General features: G+C 42.2%; 1 protein-coding gene across 2 annotated transcripts in view; it reads left to right on the forward strand.

Annotated features, from left to right (window-relative positions):
* The window catches only part of LOC112068330 (uncharacterized), a 47,450-nt gene extending 28,348 nt beyond the window's left edge, over positions 1-19,102 (forward strand). The window contains exons 4-5 of one of the 2 annotated variants that reach the window (XM_024135438.2): positions 4,287-4,340; positions 17,605-19,102. In XM_024135438.2, coding sequence (XP_023991206.1) covers positions 4,287-4,340; positions 17,605-17,730 — 180 coding nt within the window. In that variant the 3' untranslated portion in view covers positions 17,731-19,102. The remainder of the gene's footprint in view (positions 1-4,286; positions 4,341-17,604) is intronic. The other variant, XM_024135439.2, reaches the window with a different exon arrangement.
* The last annotated feature ends 901 nt before the right edge of the window (positions 19,103-20,003 follow it).

Consider the following 20,003-nt stretch of genomic DNA (forward strand, 5'->3'; position numbering starts at 1 on the left):
ATGCCATCTGTTCCCTGTAGACTACATCCAATCTTACTTTCCTGTTTGTTTTATATCATATTTGGATGGACTAAAGGTTCATCGAAGGGGCATTATTTTTCTTTGTTTGCCGATGATGCCATGTTAACAACTCTTGTTTGGGTATGTAGTCAGTGGACCACACCTCCAGATCTTCCAAGATGACTCAAGTGTATTTTTTTATATTTTTCTCAACCACATCTGTTATGGGTTCAAGTAAAGCATTACCTAAATTTAACTGATGAAGGTTTTCACAAAGGACAATTGACCAACAAAGTTGTGTGAGTATGTTATATCACTCAAACTGTATTAAGTACACTGAAGAACTAGGCTTTACTTTAGGGTAGCCTTGTATCACCAGCCAGACTGTAGACTATGCTTCATTACATTGAGTTTGGGATTAGGTAAAGGGACACAATAGCGTTGCTCTCGTGCACACACACACCCACACAATCCATGGCCGGGCGCTTGCCACCTCGGTGGTCCGGAGAGATGAGGGAGGCACGGACGGCAGATGTCTGCCCTCGTTTCTCACAAAAGCCAGCAAGGCAGAAGGAGAGGATTAAATAAACAACAGAAAACGACAATGACTAATGAGTCACAGAGAAGCTGGTCCAGTGATCGTTAAAATCCAATAGCCACATTGGCACAGACTATGATATTGGAAGTGTGTGTATGCGTCTGTGTGTAGGGGAGGATTTGAGGGGTCCATATGTCCATGGGTGTTTTTGGAAAAGGGAACAGATGAGAGACAGCGAGCAACAGTGACAGGGGCTAGGGGAAATAAAAGGAAAGGATGAGGTTGTGTGTGTTTCTGTCTGATCGGCATCTGAGTGTGTGTCCGTGTGTGTTTCTACATCTTTATGTGTGTATGTGAGCTCAGTCAAGTGGAATGGGAGGTGCTGGAGGGAAAACAATAGGGGGATCTTCAGAGGTAGCTGCCAGACAATACTCTCCCATTAACCCTTTTCTGGGCAACTCCAAGTGTGCGTCCCTATGAAACCTGGTCAGAAGTAACGTACTGTATAGGGAACGGGGTGCCATTTGGGATGTGTTCTTGGAGACTCCAAATTATCAATCTAAACAAATGTCTCGACTTCTCCATCCTTCATATCAAATGTTCTCTACCTCTGTTTTGCCTTTCATGTCTGAACTGTAAAAAGTAATTTCCTGCATCTCAACCTTTCTCTGTTCTTTCTCACAAACTATTTTAGTGGACAGCACTTTCTCCATTAGAAGAACCTAGAGTACATTTTGCAACTATGTTTCCCGAAATTTGGAACTAGAGCCCCCCACTCCCACTATGCTACAATTCTGCACCAAATCAAGGACATTGTAGTCACTTGCCGACAGCTGGAAAGATGGCTGAACTGCAACATAATATTTAAACACTTAACACAACTCTTTAAAGGAAAGTAATGGTAATGCCAGTGCACGGTGCTAGGACATACCATGAATCCAAACACCTCAACGACTAATAGTAGTAGCACCTTTGCAATAGGCTGCTAAAATAAAAGGAGAAGCAATTTAGAGGGTTTGCTATTGTCAAGGATGCAGTTAAGTAGTTGAGCGAGAAGCAAACGTGATAGTCTAAAATCAGCATACAACATAAGTGTGACAATGTACAGTCATTTACCTGACAAGATAAAAATCTGTCGTTCTGCCCCTGAACAAGGCAGTTAACCCACTGTTCCTAGGCCATCATTGTAAATAAGAATTTGTTCTTAACTGGCTTGCCTAGTTAAAGGTTTAATAAAAAGAATCTTGTAATATTCTTAAACGGGTCAAAAGGGTCACACGGTTGTTTTGTCTCTACTACTAATCCACCGTGCTCACGGTAATCCGAACCCAATTGCTCAGATGTGCCACGACCCATTGTGTGTAGGAAACGATTGTCAAAGCAAACAGTTTATGTGGCAGATGTCTTTTTTGCCTGGCTGGCCACAAATGATTGGTCTGTCAGATATGCATTAAGTTCATAACTGTGCGCCTCGAAAAAAATCGGAATATCTGTCCTCAAATGACAGATGCATATACGGTTTCAGGGACGATACAGAGCACATTTTAAGAGCTATTAAATGATCACCGAACTTTCAACTACTAAACGGACTGTACAAACATTGTTGGGAAGGTTAGGGGGGGTTGGGCATGTGAGGTCCATACTGTACCTTGCAAAACTATTCATCCCCCTTGGCGTTTTTCCAATTTTTTTGCATTACAACCTGTTATTTAAATGGATTTTCATTTGGATTTCATGTAATGGACATACACAAAAAAGTCCAAATTGCTGAAGTGAAATGAAAAAAATTACTTGTTTAAAAACAGAAAAGTGGTGCGTGCACATGTATTCACCCACTTTGCAATGAAGCCACTAAATACGATCTGGTGCAACCAATTACCTTCAGAAGTCACATAATTAGATTGCACACAGGTGGACTTTATTGAAGTGTCACATGATCTCAGTGTATATATACACCTGTTCCGAAATGCCCCAGAGTCTGCAACACCACTGAGCAAAGGGCACCACCAAGAAAGCGGCACCATGAAGACCAAGGAGCTCTCCAAACAGGTCAGGGACAAAGTTGTGGAGAAGTACAGATCAGGTTTGGGTTCTAAAAAAAAATATCCAAAACTTTGACCATCCCAAGGAGTACCATTTTAAATCATTTATTAAATTTTTTTAAGAATATGGCACCACAACAAACCTGCCAAGAGAGGGCTGCCCACCAAAACTCACGGACCAGGCAAGGAGGGTATTAATCTTAGAGGCAACAAAGAGATCAAAGATAACACTGAAGGAGCTGCAAAGCTCCACAGCGAAGATTGGAGTGTCCACAGCTGGGCTTTACAGAAGAGTGGCCAGAAAAAAAGCCATTGCTTAAAAAAAATATATAAGAAAGCACATTTGGTGTTCGCCAAAAGGCATGTGGGAGACTCCCCTAACATATGGAAGAAGGTACTCTGGTCAGATGAGACAAAAATTGAGGTTTTGGCCATCAAGAAAAATGTCTGGCACAAACCCAACACCTCTCATCACCCCGAGAACACCATCTCCACAGTGAAGCATGGTGTTGGCGCCATCATGCTGTGGGGATGTTTTTCATCAGCAGGGACTGGGAAACTGGTCAGAATTTAAGAAATGATGGATGTCGCTAAATACAGGGAAATTCTTGAGGGAAACCTGTTTGTCTTCCAGAGATTTGAGACTGGGACGGAGGTTTATCTTCCAGCAGGACAATGACCCTAAGCATACTGCTAAAGCAACACTCGAGTGGTTTAAGGGGAAACACTTAAATGTCTTGGAATGGCCTAGTCAGAGCCCAGACCTCAATCCAATTGAGAACCTGCGGTATGACTTAAAGATTGCTGTACACCAGCGGAACCCATCCGACTTGAAGGAGCTAGAGCAGTTTTGCCTTGAAGAATGGGCAAAAATCCCAGTGGCTAGATGTGCCAAGCTTATAGAGACATACCCCAAGAGACTTGCAGCTGTAATTACTGCAAATGGTGGTTCTACAAAGTATTGACTTTGAGGGGTTGAATAGTTATGCACGCTCAAGTTCATTTTTTTTGTCTTATTTGTTGTTTGTTTCACAATAAAATATTTTGCAGTGGTAGGCATGTTTAAATCAAATGACACAAACCCCCCAAAAATTGATTTTAATTCCAGTTGTAAGGCAACAAAATAGGAAAAATGCCAAGGGGGTGAATACTTTCGCAAGCCACTGTACCAAATCTACCTCCCTCCACAACAGCAGGAGTCTGGCATTTACGTTCTAACTTGGACTGGGAAGTAGTCTTTGACAGGATATTATACGCTTTGTTGACTGCCTTGTTTGGTTTAGCAGCAGCTGCACTTTCGTCACTTTCTTGATTTATAATTCTTATTTGACTCACAGTGGTCAGTTGCTGTGACATCATCGAATATGAATTTACTTCTAATTGTCAATGAAACCCATTGGCTGCTCTCGGAGGAATACAGTGGCTTGCGAAAGTATTCACCCCCCTTGTCATTTTTCCTATTTGGAAAAACGCCTGTGGGGGTGAATACTTTTGCAAGGCACTGTAAACTGCCCTCTATGTATGCAGTTTAAGCTGCATTCTTTGTATGAAATGGGGTATACAAATCAATTCATTATTTATTATAGTTATTATTATTCAGGTGTGTTTTGAAATGTTTCAGTAAGACATGGGACAGTATGCTGAGGGATAAAGTTAGTTTAAAGAGGGATGTTTGCTGATAATTTTTTCTAATTTCTTCCCCTCAGAAAATGCTCCTTAAAAAGAACTGTGGTGGGAAAACACGGACCATAAAGATTCGGGTGAGTTTAGATTAATCTTCTGGTTCCCACAAGGATAGTAAAATTTGGACTCCCAAGTGGCGCAGTGGTCTAAGGCACTGCATCTCTGTGCTAGAGGCGCCACTACAGACCCTGGTTCAATTCCAGGCTGTATAACAATCGGCCATGATTGGGGCGGCGCACAATTGTAAATAAGAATTTGTTCTTATTTTTAGTAAAATAAAGGATATAAATTCAAACACAAACACACAGTCCTTATCCTTTCAAACCGAGCGACAATACCCAGTCAAGATGGCCGTGTCCATTAAAGTCGCGATAAAACTGAGAGATCATGCAGCCCCATGAACAGTTTGTCTCGCTACACCTAAATGCCCCTCCAAATGCATGCTGGGATACAATCTGACACCAGTGTCATGTAAAAAATACTCAGTGTGAAATAGCTTATTATTGTGAGTATTTTTACACATATGATTGCCTTTGATTGTGACATGAAAGTGTGAAAAAGCTCACGGCTTGAGAATTCTCACTGGTCAGTTGCTTCTGCTTCAATTTTGCTTCTGCTTCAATTTTGTTTCTGTTTTATTTTGTTGCTTAGGTGGATAACATCAGTGCCTGATTGAAATTGCCACTTGAATAAATAAGTAATGATCACTTTTTAAATATATTATTGATTATTTTGCGCTTCTGTCGGGGCTGGCTAGCTAGCGTCAGGTAACTTTAGCAACTGGTTGGAATGGTGAGAGTTTATGCATTAGCATAGCGATTTAGCCACAAACCTGTTAGCTAGTTGTGAAAACTGTATAAATGGCTGAGCTCGTGGCTATGCCACTGCGCTTGTGCGGATTCGTCTCCTCTCACCCACATCTCCACTACAGTCACTTTGATTTGACATTGTTCAAATATGTTATTTTGATAACCAAATTTATTGATCTAGCTAGCTGCCATTCTGTCAATAATATTATATACCAGCTCGCTATTTGCATGACCACAACTAGCCCTGACGTTCCTTATGCAGTCAAGAGTATGTGACCGCAACCCACCGTCTTTCAGACTTAACAGTAGGCTACCGTGGTTGCCTCTGCTGGAGCAATCCTTGAATGGAAAGTAAACACAAATAAATACATTTTTGGTAAAGCCATGTAATCATCTATCAACCACTGAGGTATATAGCTTGCTATCGATCAACACTACTATGATTGCCATGGTAGTACAATTTCACCAAAATCATCTGTTAAAACCTCTCTGGGATATGTGGGACGCGTCCCACCTGGTCAAAATCCAGTGGCAATGCAGAGCGCCTTATTCAAATAAATTACTATAAAAATTTAACTTTCATGAAATCACACATGCAAGATACCAAATTAAAGCTACACTTGTTGTGAATCCAGCCAATGTGTCAGATTTCAAAAAGGCTTTTCGACGAAAGCAAACGATTTCAACTATCCTATTTCAACCCTCCAGGCGCGACACAAAACGCAGAAGTAAAGATATAATTCATGCCTTACCTTTGACGAGCTTCTTCTGTTGGCACTCCAATATGTTCCATAAACATCACAAATGGTCCTTTTGTTCGATTAATTCCATGTATCCAAAATGTCCATTTATTTGTCGCGTTTGATCCAGAAAAACACTGGTTCCAACTTGTGCAATGTGACTCCAAAATATCTCATAAGTTACCTGTAAGCTTTGCCAAAACATTTCAAACTACTTTTGTTATACAACTTTAGGTATTTTTTTACGGAAATAATCAATAAAATTTAAGACGGGATGATCTGTGTTCAATACCGGAGGATAACTAAGTGTAGCTAGCTTTCAGGTCACGCGCCTCTAACAAAGAGTACACTTCCCCTCTACCCTCATTCTGAACAGCCTGCCTTCATTTCTCAAAGGAAAAACCTCAACCAATTTCTAAAGACTGTTGACATCCAGTGGAAGCGATGGGAACTGCAAGAAGGTCCCTTAGAAATCTGGATTCCCATTGAAAAGAGTGACCTCAAAAACAAACAAACAAATTATGAATGGTTTGTCCTCGGGGTTTTGCCTGCCAAATAAGTTCTGTTATACTCGCAGACATGATTCAAACAGTTTTAGAAACTTCAGAGTGTTTTCTATCCAAATCTACTAACAATATGCATATCTTAGCTTCTGGGCCGGAGTAGCAGGCAGTTACTTTGGACACGCTTTTCATCTGGACGTGAAAATACTGCCACCTATCCCAGAGAAGTTAAATTCCTCTCCTTTCTGTTACGAATGACCTCTACTGGCGTAATGTGGAACTGAACTCAACTTTGTTGTTTCTTCCAGGTTTGTCTCGATAATGCCATGGAGAAAACAAGACCTTCCTTGGTGTCCTTTGTTAGTCCATGGCCATATGCTTAATTAGTAGGTTGATTTTATTTCAGGTTATGAGGTACACATTACAGGCTATCTGGAAGAAAACTATTCATCCTGGCAGGTATCAGACCAAAAGCAAAAATGTACATGAACAATTCCCATGTCTCATATTGATCTGCTGTTATTGATGACACTAGATAAGTCAAATATGAAGTTTATTCTTGCTGCCTAGGCAAAAAACTGTCTAGCTACAACAACAGCCCCAATACAATGTGTCATGCTCTTACTGTTACACTTACCCACTGGACCAACTTAATGTTAGGATAATGACAGCAAACAACAACACCGAAAGATGTGACCGGTTTTTATTTCAAGGGTGGTGGGGGAGGAAGAGAATACATTCCCCAATTTAAGACAAAACAATAACGACAAAGCCAAAAGACATGAATAATACAATTGACTTCCATGACTTCCTCCTTGAAGTCATGGTGATGAGGGGATCCACAAGAGACAAACCTAGAAATGGGTATGGAAAAGAATGCATGAATACCCAGTGATTTAAAAACCCATGGTAATGAGTCCCATTATGGACCAAGCTGATTTACTGTTTACTAGGAGTGAACAGGGGAACAGTATAGAATTTAATACGTTCCTTGGGACCCCAGTCATTTTCGATTTTTGTACAATTCCACCAGAAGTACAACTGAGGTATATTCAGTGACATCTCAGATGAAACGTACAGAACAGGGCAGGTACTGAGTATATGCATAGAGTGTGGCGGGAAAGTGACCGGATTCTCTGTGGGTTCCAAACTGGGTCCTTTTGAAGGTAAGAATGAGGTTTGAAGGCAAGTGCTAATGGCTACCTTGGTCTTTCCATAGAAAGGTCCTTTGGAGGAAGAATGTGAGGCATATATTTGACACTTATCTAAACCAGTGTTTCTTATGTAGCCTAGCGGTTAGAGCGTTGGGCCAGTAACTGAAAGGTCGCTGGTTCGAATACACGACAAGGTAAAATAAATATCTGTCTGTGCCCTTGAGCAAGGCACTTAACCTTAATTTGCTCCAGGGGTGCCATACTACTATGGCTGACCCTGTAAAACATCACATTTCACTGTATCTGGTGTATGTCAAAAACTAATAAACTGGCCCTGGGGACATTTTAGTTTTTGGCCTGGCACTACAAAGCTGACACAAATTATCAACTTATTATGGTTAGAACGTTGGGCCAGTAACCGAAAGGTTGCTGGATCGAATCCCAGAGCTGACTAGGTATCCCCCTTTCCCATTATCAAGCTTTTGATTTCGAACAGGTGTGCAGCGCTAAATTAAAAACAAATGTGCACCCATTTGGATCCCCAGGAACAGGGTTAAGAAACATTGATCAAAATATTCTTGACAAGTTCTAAAGATGGGTGTTTACCTTCTGGGTATCTCTGCCTGTCGCACCTCCAACAGTGCTCTTATGTCAGCTACACGATAAACAAAAAAATGGGTAGAGTTTAAGACATGCAACTTTTTCATGAGACATGCTACATGTATAATTGCAATATGAAGAACAATAAGTTTGGCAGTGCTGACAAAGATTGGGGCGAAGCGATTCCCCTTGCTACCCTGTAAGCAAGGAACAGGGATTTGAATTTCATGCACACTGCTGATGGGAGCCAGTGAAGGGAGTTTTACACAGTTTGGTAGGGGTTGTTGTTATCTGTGACAGAGCCTTGGAGCAGGCAGGCCTTTCCAGGCTTCTCTTGTCAATGTTGAGCTTGACGTGGTAGGCTAACATCCAATCTGCTAGACATGCAAAGTTGGGTGTCTTTTCGTCTGGAAGGAGAGGACGGAGAGAGAGAATAAGGGTAACTCAGTGTAACTTAGTGTGATTGGTAAAGTCTCAACACTTGCGTCCAGTCACAAATCGCTCCCTACCACTCCCCTTGGCACTAACCATTTGTTTCTGTTAGGTGTGAGATCCATAATTGCACTGCTTATAGCCTACCTGCCAAGACCCTACAGATCTGCAAACATCGAGGGGATAGGACCATGGGGGAGAGAGTGATTTAGGACTGGCTTTAAATTAACACAGTACCTAGCTGCCAGTTGGTAGATGCAAAGATGATATTTAGCTGACCAGCAATCCTGCCTTGTGTAGGGTTTCTGGAGGTGTATAGCTATTAGCTGACTATAAGCCTAAAAAGGGTCTCCATTTTAGGAAATCTCCCACTGACAACTATGGCTAGCTAGGATCATTATATTAGCTTAGCTAACATTGCATTAATGAAATACAGTGGGGCAAAAAAGTATTTAGTCAGCCACCAATTGTGCAAGTTCTCCCACTTAAAAAGATGAGAGAGGCCTGTAATTTTCATCATAGGTACACTTCAACTATGACAGACAAAATGAGGGACAAAAATCCAGAAAATCACATTGTAGGATTTTTAATGAATTTATTTGCAAATTATGGTGGAAAATAAGTATTTGGTCACCTACAAACAAGCAAGATTTCTGGCTCTCACAGACCTGTAACTTCTTCTTTAAGAAGCTCCTCTGTCCTCCACTCGTTACCTGTGTTAATGGCACTTGTTATCAGTATAAAAGACACCTGTCCACAACCTCAAACAGTCACACTCCAAACTCCACTATGGCCAAGACCAAAGAGCTGTCAAAGGACACCAGAAACAAAATTGTAGACCTGCACCAGGCTGGGAAGACTGAATCTGCAATAGGTAAGCAGCTTGGTTTGAAGAAATCAACTGTGGGAGCAAATATTAGGAAATGGAAGACATACAAGACCACTGATAATCTCCCTCGATCTGGGGCTCCACGCAAGATCTCACCCCATGGGGTCAAAATGATCACAAGAACGGTGAGCAAAAATCCCAGAACCACACGGGGGGACCTAGTGAATGACCTGCAGAGAGCTGGGACCAAAGTAACAAAGCCTACCATCAGTAACACACTACGCCGCCAGGGACTCAAATCCTGCAGTGCCAGACGTGTCCCTCTGCTTAAGCCAGTACATGTCCAGGCCCGTCTGAAGTTTGCTAGAGAGCATTTGGATGATCCAGAAGAAGATTGGGAGAATGTCATATGGTCAGATGAAACCAAAATAGAACTTTTTGGTAAAAACTCAACTCGTCGTGTTTGGAGGACAAAGAATGCTGAGTTGCATCCAAAGAACACCATACCTACTGTGAAGCATGGGGGTGGAAACATCATGCTTTGGGGCTGTTTTTCTGCAAAGGGACCAGGARGACTGATCCGTGTACAGGAAAGAATGAATGGGGCCATGTATTGTGAGATTTTGAGTGAAAACCTCCTTCCATCAGCAAGGGCATTGAAGATGAAACGTGGCTGGGTCTTTCAGCATGACAATGATCCCAAACACACCGCCCGGGCAACGAAGGAGTGGCTTCGTAAGAAGCATTTCAAGGTCCTGGAGTGGCCTAYCCAGTCTCCAGATCTCAACCCCATAGAAAATCTTTGGAGGGAGTTGAAAGTCCHTGTTGCCCAGCAACAGCCCCAAAACATCACTGCTCTAGAGYAGATCTGCATGGAGGAATGGGCCAAAATACCAGCAACAGTGTGTGAAAACCTTGTGAAGACTTACAGAAAACGTTTGACCTCTGTCATTGCCAACAAAGGGTATATAACAAAGTATTGAGATACACTTTTGTTATTGACCAAATACTTATTTTCCACCATAATTTGCAAATAAATTCATAAAAAATCCTACAATGGGATTTTCTGGATTTTTTTTCTCATTTTGTCTGTCATAGTTGAAGTGTACCTATGATGAAAATTACAGGCCTCTCTCATCTTTTTAAGTGGGAGAACTTGCACAATTGGTGGCTGACTAAATACTTTTTTGCCCCACTGTAAGCATTACCAACTAGCAAGCTAGGTGAAAGTTGTTTATACTTTGTCTGAAAACAAGCTTTACATTTGTTCATTTAGCTATACAAGCAAGATACAACTGCACACCTGAGAACAAGCCACCTCGACCAGCTGACAGCTTATTATGCTAGCTAGTTAATTCAAGGGTGGGTGAGGGCGGGTGAGACGAGACATCCAAACGAGCGCTGCCATCTACACAGGAGTGTTCACAACTAGCTAACAGGCTTGCAGCAATCGCAATGCTAACACGCAAATGGCTAAATCTCGCCAATCAACCCAGTTGCTAAAGTTACCCGACACTAGCTTGTCGGGTAATTTTGTTATAAGTGTGAAAAAGATCACAGTCAATCATAATCATTGATTGTGAGCTATTTCACGCTGTGAGCTTTTTTACATGTTAACCGGCACTGGTTTCTATGACCCTCTGCTACAGCCACTGTCTACTCTAACAAGAAAGCAGAAACTCTATATTAAACAGCAAGCAATTATCCTTTCATCACAGCTTAGAACTTACAATTTACTTTCCTTTAGGTCCAAAATTACTATATGCTGTCATCGCTGGGCATTCAGTTTATTTCTGAACCAAGGATTTATTTAAGGCAAGTGACACTAGTTAAAGGATATTTTATTGCAATGGCTCAGCGAAGATGCAAGCTATATACACTAGCTCTAAAAATTCTCGGTGCTGAGACCACTCTAGGGTGTTTTTGGAGCGCCATGTGTCACCAGCAGGGTAAGTGTGTGTGGGCCATGGGTTGTGTAAGTTGTGGGGGGAGGCAGGCTAGGCAGCTCGAGTTGAGTCAATGGCACCTGGGCATTTTGGCACAAACCAGCACAGTCCAGAAGGATGCATAGAGTGTGGCGGGAAAGTGACCGGATTCTCTGTGTGGGTTGCAAACACACGTTTATGACACACCATTGGTGTCAGCACAGACACACTCGGGTTACAATTTTGCACTCATAGGCTAACCCTTTCTATGTGGTTGAACGCTACTTTCGCTGTGTCTAAGCGCTGACTGAAATAAATAATTGAGGCTCATGTTTCAAAGTGGTAGAAGAAGAGGAGAGATGGAGGAGTGTCTGTGGTTACCCTGTGGTGTATCACCAGGGATGAAGTCACTTTCCATCTTTAGCCCGACGACTGCTCTGTGTTGTGTTCCTCTGCTACAGAGATGATGTTCATGATCTCCTCCTCCTCATTGTTGTTTTTGTTGTTAATGATGACTCTTGGTAATGGTTATTTTGCAGACACAGCATTTTCTAGTACAGTAGCTCTTTGGAGCGATTTTGGGGATGCACGATGCTTTCTTTCTTTCTCTCTCCATCTCTTGTTACTTCTGTTCGTCCTCTTCACCACTCCCTCTCACCCTCCCTCCTCCCCATGCTTGCTCTCCTTGTTACTCTCCCCTTTAACTCCCCCTACACGTCTCTTTTCGCTTTCTCTCTTGCTCTTTCGCCCTCTCCCTTTTTCTCCATTAACCTAATTCTCTCTCTTTTTCCTGGCATGGGACTAGGAGAGACACTAGATTTCAGGATGCTGTGTATCCCTGGAAATAATAAGAATTCATGTAAACATAACAGTTTTGAAAACATAGCTTGTCCCAAAAAAGTGGTCTCTTGGCAACTTACCCCGGGTATGGGGTCAGTATAGCGACGGGGTAAGTTGAGCAGCCTTGAGATAACTGGGTGATTGTGACCATGGGTGATGGTAGGTAAAAGTTTTTGTTTGTGGCAGAGGAGGCTGGTGGGAGGAGACATTACAATGAGCCCGTCCTATAGCTCCTCCCACCAGCCTCCCCTGATTCATGGAATGGGGGTGTCGTGTCTTTGCTATCATTAAATTGAAGACTTATAGTTTACATCAAAGATTCCTGTAATTAGTTATTACGCGATCAACTGATTAATAACGTAACTAATTAACTATGAATTCGAGGGCACCAGGGAAAGTAGTCAGATTACAAAGTTATAATTTCCCAATATAACCTTTCAGATATTTTCATATCTGATCAATAGTCTTCTGATTAATGATTTATTTAATTTGACCTCACGTTAGTCTCATTCCAAACGTCGTAAATTGTTAGTTATCTGCACGAACCCAGTCTTCACTATGAGTCATCCATACATCAATTGTCTTAAATCATTTATTTATTACTAACTAAGTAATTCACAGAAATGCACAAACAAACTTAAAATGGTTACACGAAATGATGGGAGAAATATGCCCTAGTGGGCTGAACCGGCATGGCGGCTTGTTAGACAAAGGGAAAATTGCGTTCGACTAAAGTCACTACAGAGTCCATAATTATAACAATTGACATGCTAATCCTTACACATGAACGCTCACTCATTCGGGAACAATTGCAATCAATATATATATATTTACGCTTGGTGTGTCGTCTTCACCGCTGGAGAAAAGTTAGTTTCTATTGGAGTTCCTTCTGTCTCTGTCCTGGTTATTGTGGATAGTTCAGAGTGACATTCGTTATAGAATGGATGTTTCGGCGGTTGTCTTTCTTTGCGTTCAATGATACCGAATTCCTAGCTGCAGACTAGTAGTCAATATCAAAGACTTGTTCTTATTCGTCTAAGAGTTTAACCACGTGGTATGGTTAAAGATTCAGCAATGGTACTTAACCTTCGTTCTCCTATGGAGAAAAACATGGTCTGTTGATAATTTCTCAGAGTTGGGCTTTTATTCGGATAGCAGAAAGGGGTTGTCCCAGGATGTCTGACCCTAACTGGGCTCAGGGGCGGTCCTTGGATTTAGTTCAAATCAAAAGGGATTTGTATTTTTCTTCATTAAACAGTCCAAAATCATATTACACAATTATACAAACAGTATCATACTCACTCATTCATTTTATACAACAAWCAGATGTAAACCWCATATCTGAGGTTATTATARAAACAGCGGTATGGTYATGTAGCCACKCKGTCTCCCATGAGTTTCCCACATTGGGACAAACGGACATGTTAATAGCTGGACTCTTCACCGATCTTTTATACTTTTTCCGGAACATGAAATCTGTTCGTACCTCAAGTTCTGTGAGGTGGAAGAAACTTCCTTTGTCCTGAAAGTTTACCCTCTCTCTAATACTGTTTGGCCATGAGGAGATTCTCAGGAATTTACGACGTCTCTCTGTGACCACAGCATGGGTTGAAGGAGGAAAGGGGGAGGCAGGGAGAGGGGGATGGGCTTTATGTACCTAAACAGGCAACGTCATGACAGGGGTGTGGTATATTGTATATCTTAAATGTATTCCTTCATGCAGATGTAGATCTCTGTTGAAAATCACGTACCCTTCATTTCTTGACCAGTTGTCTGGGACAGGGATGATGTGCCAATTCATAGCAGCCTCAAATGCAGAGAAGTTGCCTACGTCCATGAAACTGGTTTGCGTGATTCTTAATATGTTTAGCAAGCTCAGACTCCATGTCATCAGAGCCTCTCTTTCACACAGGTACAGTGCATTCGGAAAGTATTCAGACCCCTTGACTTTTTCCACATTTTGTTACGTTACAGCCTTATTCCAAAATGAGGAAAAAACTATTTCGTCCAATCTACACACAATACCCCATAAAGTGAAAATGGGTTTAGATTTTTTTTGCAAATGTATCAAAAATAAACATACCTTATTTACTATTAAAAAAAAAGGAAAAAAAAGGTATTCAGACCCTTTGCTATGAGATTTGAAATTAAGCTCCGGTCCATCCTGTTTCGATTGATTGTTCTTGATGTTTCTGCAACTTGATTGGAGTCCACCTGTGGTAAATTCAATTGATTGCCATGATTTGAAAGGCACACCTGTCTATATAAGGTCCCACAGTTGACCGTTCAAGTCAGAGCAAAAACCAAGACATGAGGTCGAAGGAATTGTCTGTAGAACTCCGTGACAGGATTGTGTCCATTCACAGATCTGGGGAAGGGTACCAAAAACATTCTGCAGCATTGAAGGTCCCCAAGAACATAGTGGCCTCCAAAGAAGTTTAGAACCACCAAGATTCTTCCTAGAGCTGGCAGCCTGGCCAAACTGAGCAATCGGGGGAGGAAGGCCCTTGGCTAGTGAGGTGACCAAGAACCTGATGGTCACTCTGACCGAGCCAGAGTTCCTCGGTGGAGATGGGAGAACCTTCCAGAAGGACAACCATCTCTGCAGCACTCCACCAATCAAGCCTCTATGGTAGTGGCCAGACGGAAGCCACTCCTCAGTAAAAGGCACATGACAGCCCGCTTGGAGTTTGCCAAAAGGCAACTAAAGTACTCAGTCCATGAGAAACAAGATTATCTGGTCTGATGACACCAAGATTGATCTCTTTGGCCTAAATGCCAAACGTCACGTCTGGAGGAAACCTGGCACCATCCCTACGGTGAAGCATGGTGTTGGCAGCATCATGCTGTGGGATGTTTTTCAGCTGCAGGGACTGGGAAGACTAGTCAGGATCGAGGGAAAGATAAATGAGAGATCCTTGATGAAAATCTGCTCAGGACCTCAGACTGGGGCGATGGTTCACCTTCTCTGGAGAAACCTGAAAATAGCTGTGCAGCAACATTGCTCATCCAACCTGAGAGCTTGAGAGGATCTGCAGAGATGAAAGGGAGAAACTCCCCAAAATACAGGTGTGCCAAGCTAGCGTCATACCCAAGACTCAAGGCTGTAGTCGCTGCCAAAGGCACAGTTTTTATCCGTTATTTTACCAGGTAAGTTGACTGAGAAAACGTTCTCATTTACAGCAACGACCTGGGGAATAGTTACAGGGGAGAGGAGGGGGATGAATAAGCCAATTGTAAACTGGGGATTATTAGGTGACCGTGATGGTTTGAGGGACAGATTGGGAATTTAGCCAGGACACCGGGTTTAACACCCCACCCGAAAGACGGGATAAAAAAAATGTTTAGACCAGAGGAAAGAGTGCCTCCTACTGGCCCTCCAACACCACTTCCAGCAGCATCTGGTCTCCCATCCAGGGACTGACCAGGGCCAACCCTGCTTAGCTTCAGAAGCAAGCTAGCAGTGGTATGCAGGGTGGTATGCTGCTGGCTATGCTGAATTAAAGGGTCTAAAAACCTGTTTTTGCGTTGTCATTATGGGGTATTGTGTGTAGATTGTTTTTATCCATTTTAGAATGAGGCTGCAACATAACAAAATGTGGAAAAAGTCAAGGGGTCTGAATACTTTCCGAATGCACTGTACATGTTCATTTTCTTTTTTGTCAATGTACCTCATCAGTATCATTCAGTCTTTTTTTTTCATTCCTTGCTGCTGCTCAAATGGACTCTCTCAAGAACCTCAAGGAGAGCACAACTACAAGGATGCACTTTCATGCTAGGTTTAGGACATTTTGAAGCTTGTCGAGAGACCAACTAATAAACAAAACAATCTTACAACGATCTACTTTGGTTTAGCCTTTTGACTTTGTGAAAGTCTGTTTTTTGGACAACTTGCTTACCACTTTTTCCATGTGGTTTCTTCCTTCACAGACTCCATTTTGATTATGCTTTCCTAGTAACAAGTTACCCCAACTTACCCCACTCTCCCCTACTCCTTAAACTTCAACTCTGGGGGTGGGAGAGAGTAGGAGGAGGTGGGAGGTGGAGAGAGCTCTTTCCCAGGGATGTAGCCGCCAAGAGCAGTATCTGGTTTCAACCCCCGAAGAGGAGGTGGAAGAGAGTGGGGGGGATTGTGAGTGGAAGAGCAAGTTCGAGACAGAGGGATGCAGAGCTGGATGAAAGACTCCTGTTAAGAGGCGTGAGACTGGCATCACCTCAATGTGTCCATTAAAAGTTAGCGTTATCGTGCTAGCTGGCAATATTAGTGTGCTTTGATCCAGCCTCAGGTCAGGATACGGGAGTGAAGAGGAGACCTAAATGACATCTTATTAGAGCTGCTGGTCAGAAAAACTTACCCCAAGGTATTGCAGAGCTTTATTTAACTTTTAATGCACTTTACACTTGATGTGGAAGTCAGCACATTACAGTAACAGCATGCACAGTATATTGAGGTGATGGAGAAGGCAGAGAAATATGATACTGAAGGGATGTGGGGTGGAGAAACAGGTTCAGGTTGAGGGAGAGATTAAAAGAGAGGAAGGAGGATGATAGAATGAATCGCACAAACCCCAGACTTTCTCACTCTCCTCTGTTTGCCCTCTATCCACGGAGGCCAGTTCCTGATTACAGTGTGTGGGGCCTTGTGATACTGTAGGTCAATCTTTCACCCTAGAACTTCCACTACCCCCCTGAGTAGGCCGGAGAAAGTGCTGCCTCACTGCCAAATGACACAAAGCCATTTCCTGTCGAGGGGAAAACGACTGGGGCTAATTTTAGACATACCCTGCAGTCCTTCACAACAGAGAAGAGTGCGAGTCCTGCCCAGGGCTCTGTACAGTATGCAGTGGAACAGTGTTATGTCACTAGCCCTGTTATGAATATAAAGTCTCATTGAAAATGTAGAAATGAAATATCATACTCTTCCATTCAGTTCTCTTCCTGCATGTCTGTGGTTTTGGTTACATTTGTCATTCACTTGCAGAAATATCAGATATACTTAACAGGAATGTTTCAGTTCTTGGCGTCACTATTCAAAGTCACTAAAGTAATTGTTCTAAGCTCAGTTGAAGCAGAATTTAGTGAGAAATTTAGTTTCAATTATTGCTTTATGTACCCTATCTGCAGTTATTCTGGTTGCAATGGAATGATTACCAAAGTCATTCTAGGGTAACTCCGTGGCATAGGGACAACTCGGTGTAAATTGTTGCCTTAGTTTCTACTCCATCCAGCCTAGTTGAATGAAAGGGCTCCATCCCATAAATAGTTCTCTTCTGCCTACTGTGAATCTTGGCTCTGTAAGAGGGCACCAGCTAGTATCACATTAGCCTCGAACTCTGACCTAGCTGGGTGGCTGACCAGTATATTACCACTAACTAATGCCTAGAGAAGCAAGGTAAGCCCTGCTCTTTCCATCTACCCAGATTCATAGAGGATAGAAAAAAACAGATTAGCCAAAACACTAACTATTCCTTCCTTTGGTTAACCATACTCTCTCTTTTTCTGTCCACAGAACTTGACTGGCACTCGCCCTCTACCCAGGTATGCCTACGATCCCTCCATTTTTTCCTTCCGGTCCCTCAGCACGGTCCCTCCTTGCAGTCCACTGACTCCGTCCGAAGACCGCCCATGTATGTGAGGGGATAACACCAACAGACCCCCCCCCACACACTTATTGACTCTATAGGAGACCCCCAGACTATAACTTGTCTCAGCTTTGAAGATGAGACTGTGCTAAATAATGAGTAATAATGACCGATAGGACAATTTGACAAAGCCAATGTTTGAAAGGTTAATATTGTACTCTCAGGTAATCCCACTCTGTCAAGTCATGCTCTTGCTCGGACAACTGCTCAACGGACAGAAGCATCTAAGACACATCAAGAATGGTGTGATCTTAACCCTGATATTGAATGATGTGAGACATGCAGATTGTATGTACTGGGGAATGACAAGGCTGCAATAGAAGTCTCTTTGAAAATACACCGCTTCACTCAAGCTCTTAGTTCTAAGGACACTTCAGATATTTCATACATTAACAGCTGTCTTTTGGATGTCTGTTCAGAAAATGGACTTCACTATCAAATATATTTTCAAAGGACAACACAAGCATTGGAAAGCGTTCAAAGACTACTCCGATGCATTTGATATTCACAAGAGAAATGAATCTTGATGACAATCAAGGGTCAATCAAACTCAAGACAGGTTCATTGTCTCGACTGGAAAAAAGCTCATTAGGACCACTCATTAACAGAGGGTTTCTTGATACATTGCAAGCTGTACACTGCACAATATATGTAGAGTCTATTTCTTTGTATGTATCAACCAGTTAGAGGGAAACTTGCCTGACAATCTGTCCTAATACACATGAATAGGTTGTGGTGACAGAGGGCACGCCTGACACATGCTGTCATTTGAAAGTAAAGTAGATGTTGTCTGTCTGCTTTACAATTTGTGGATGTTATTTGAATTGTCCAGGTAATAAGCTACTACGCCATGTATGATCGTAGTTCGCGATAACCTTAAATTTTTTTTTTTTTTGCCTCAACCTGTCTGAGTTTAATTTTCACTGTAGAGGCAAACCATTGTCCTCTTTTCCTGCATGCATTTCACTGTGCTGAGTTGTAGAAAAGAACAGTATGTGAGCATTTAAGGGAAGTATATGAAATTTACTGACATGACATGAAATTTCTAACCCGTACCTTCTTTTCTTGTATGAGACAACCAACATTATGCTTCTGAATGACATTCCTGATGGATTGAATGTAAAACTGAAAGTAGTCTTAACTGTAGAGTCGATATGCTAGGGTAATCAGAGGACAGATATGAAAAACCTTTTCTCAAGTGACATGACAACCTATTTTATGCATATGAATGTATACCTTGATGGACATGTTGAGATCAAAACAGTGTCGTCACCGTAACCAAGCTCTTCTACTGCTGTGATTGCTGTGATGTTGCTGTGTCCCTCGCATAACTTCTGAACAAATAAACGCCCTGTGGCCTCTTGATTCTTAGGAGTGATTTTTATTTTTACATTTCTACATTTGCGTCAATATACAATATACAGTGCATTCGGAAATTATTTAGACTCCTTCCCATGTTCCACATTGTTACAGCCGTATTCTAAAATGCATTCAACATGTTCCCTCATCTACACACAATACACCATAATGACAAAGCAAAAATAACCCGATGGTCGCTGACAGTGCTCCTCTGTGTAGATGGTTGTCCTTCTGGAAGGTTCTCCCATCTCTGCAACACCTCACCAATCAGGCCTTTATGGACTGGTCCATTTTTATCCCTATGGTGAAGCATGGTGGCAGCATCATGCTGTGGGGAGACTAGTCAGGAACGAGGGAAAGATGAACGGAGCAATGTACAGAGAGACTCTTGATGAAAACCTGCTCAGGATCTCAGACTTGGGGCAAAGGTTCACCTTCCAAAAGAGACAATGACTCTTAAGCACACAGCCAAGACTCCGGAGAGACCTGAAAATAGCTGTGCAGGGACACTCCCGTCCAACCTGACAGAGCTTGAGAGGATCTGCAGAAGAATGGGAGAAACTCCCCAAATACAGGTGTGCCAAGCTTGTAGCGTCATACCCAAGAAGACTCGAGGTTGTAATCGCTGCCAAAGGTGCTTCAAAAAAGTACTGAGTAAAGGGTCTGAATACTTATGTAAATGCTATATTTCAGTTTTTTATTTTTAATACATTTGCAAACATCTCTAACAACTTAGTGTGAATACTTTCCAAATGCACTGTACAGTGCTGTCATCAAATAATTGTCCTCGCAATTTCCATTTTAGAGCAGAGCACATTACAGGGAATAATTCTACATGCATTGACACAGATTACCATTTTGTATTACTGTAGCTGTGTACCAGGGTTGGTGTCAATTCCATTTCAAT

Source organism: Salvelinus sp. IW2-2015, unplaced genomic scaffold (genome assembly GCF_002910315.2).
Source record: "Salvelinus sp. IW2-2015 unplaced genomic scaffold, ASM291031v2 Un_scaffold451, whole genome shotgun sequence".
NCBI classification, from domain to species: Eukaryota; Metazoa; Chordata; class Actinopteri; order Salmoniformes; family Salmonidae; genus Salvelinus; species Salvelinus sp. IW2-2015.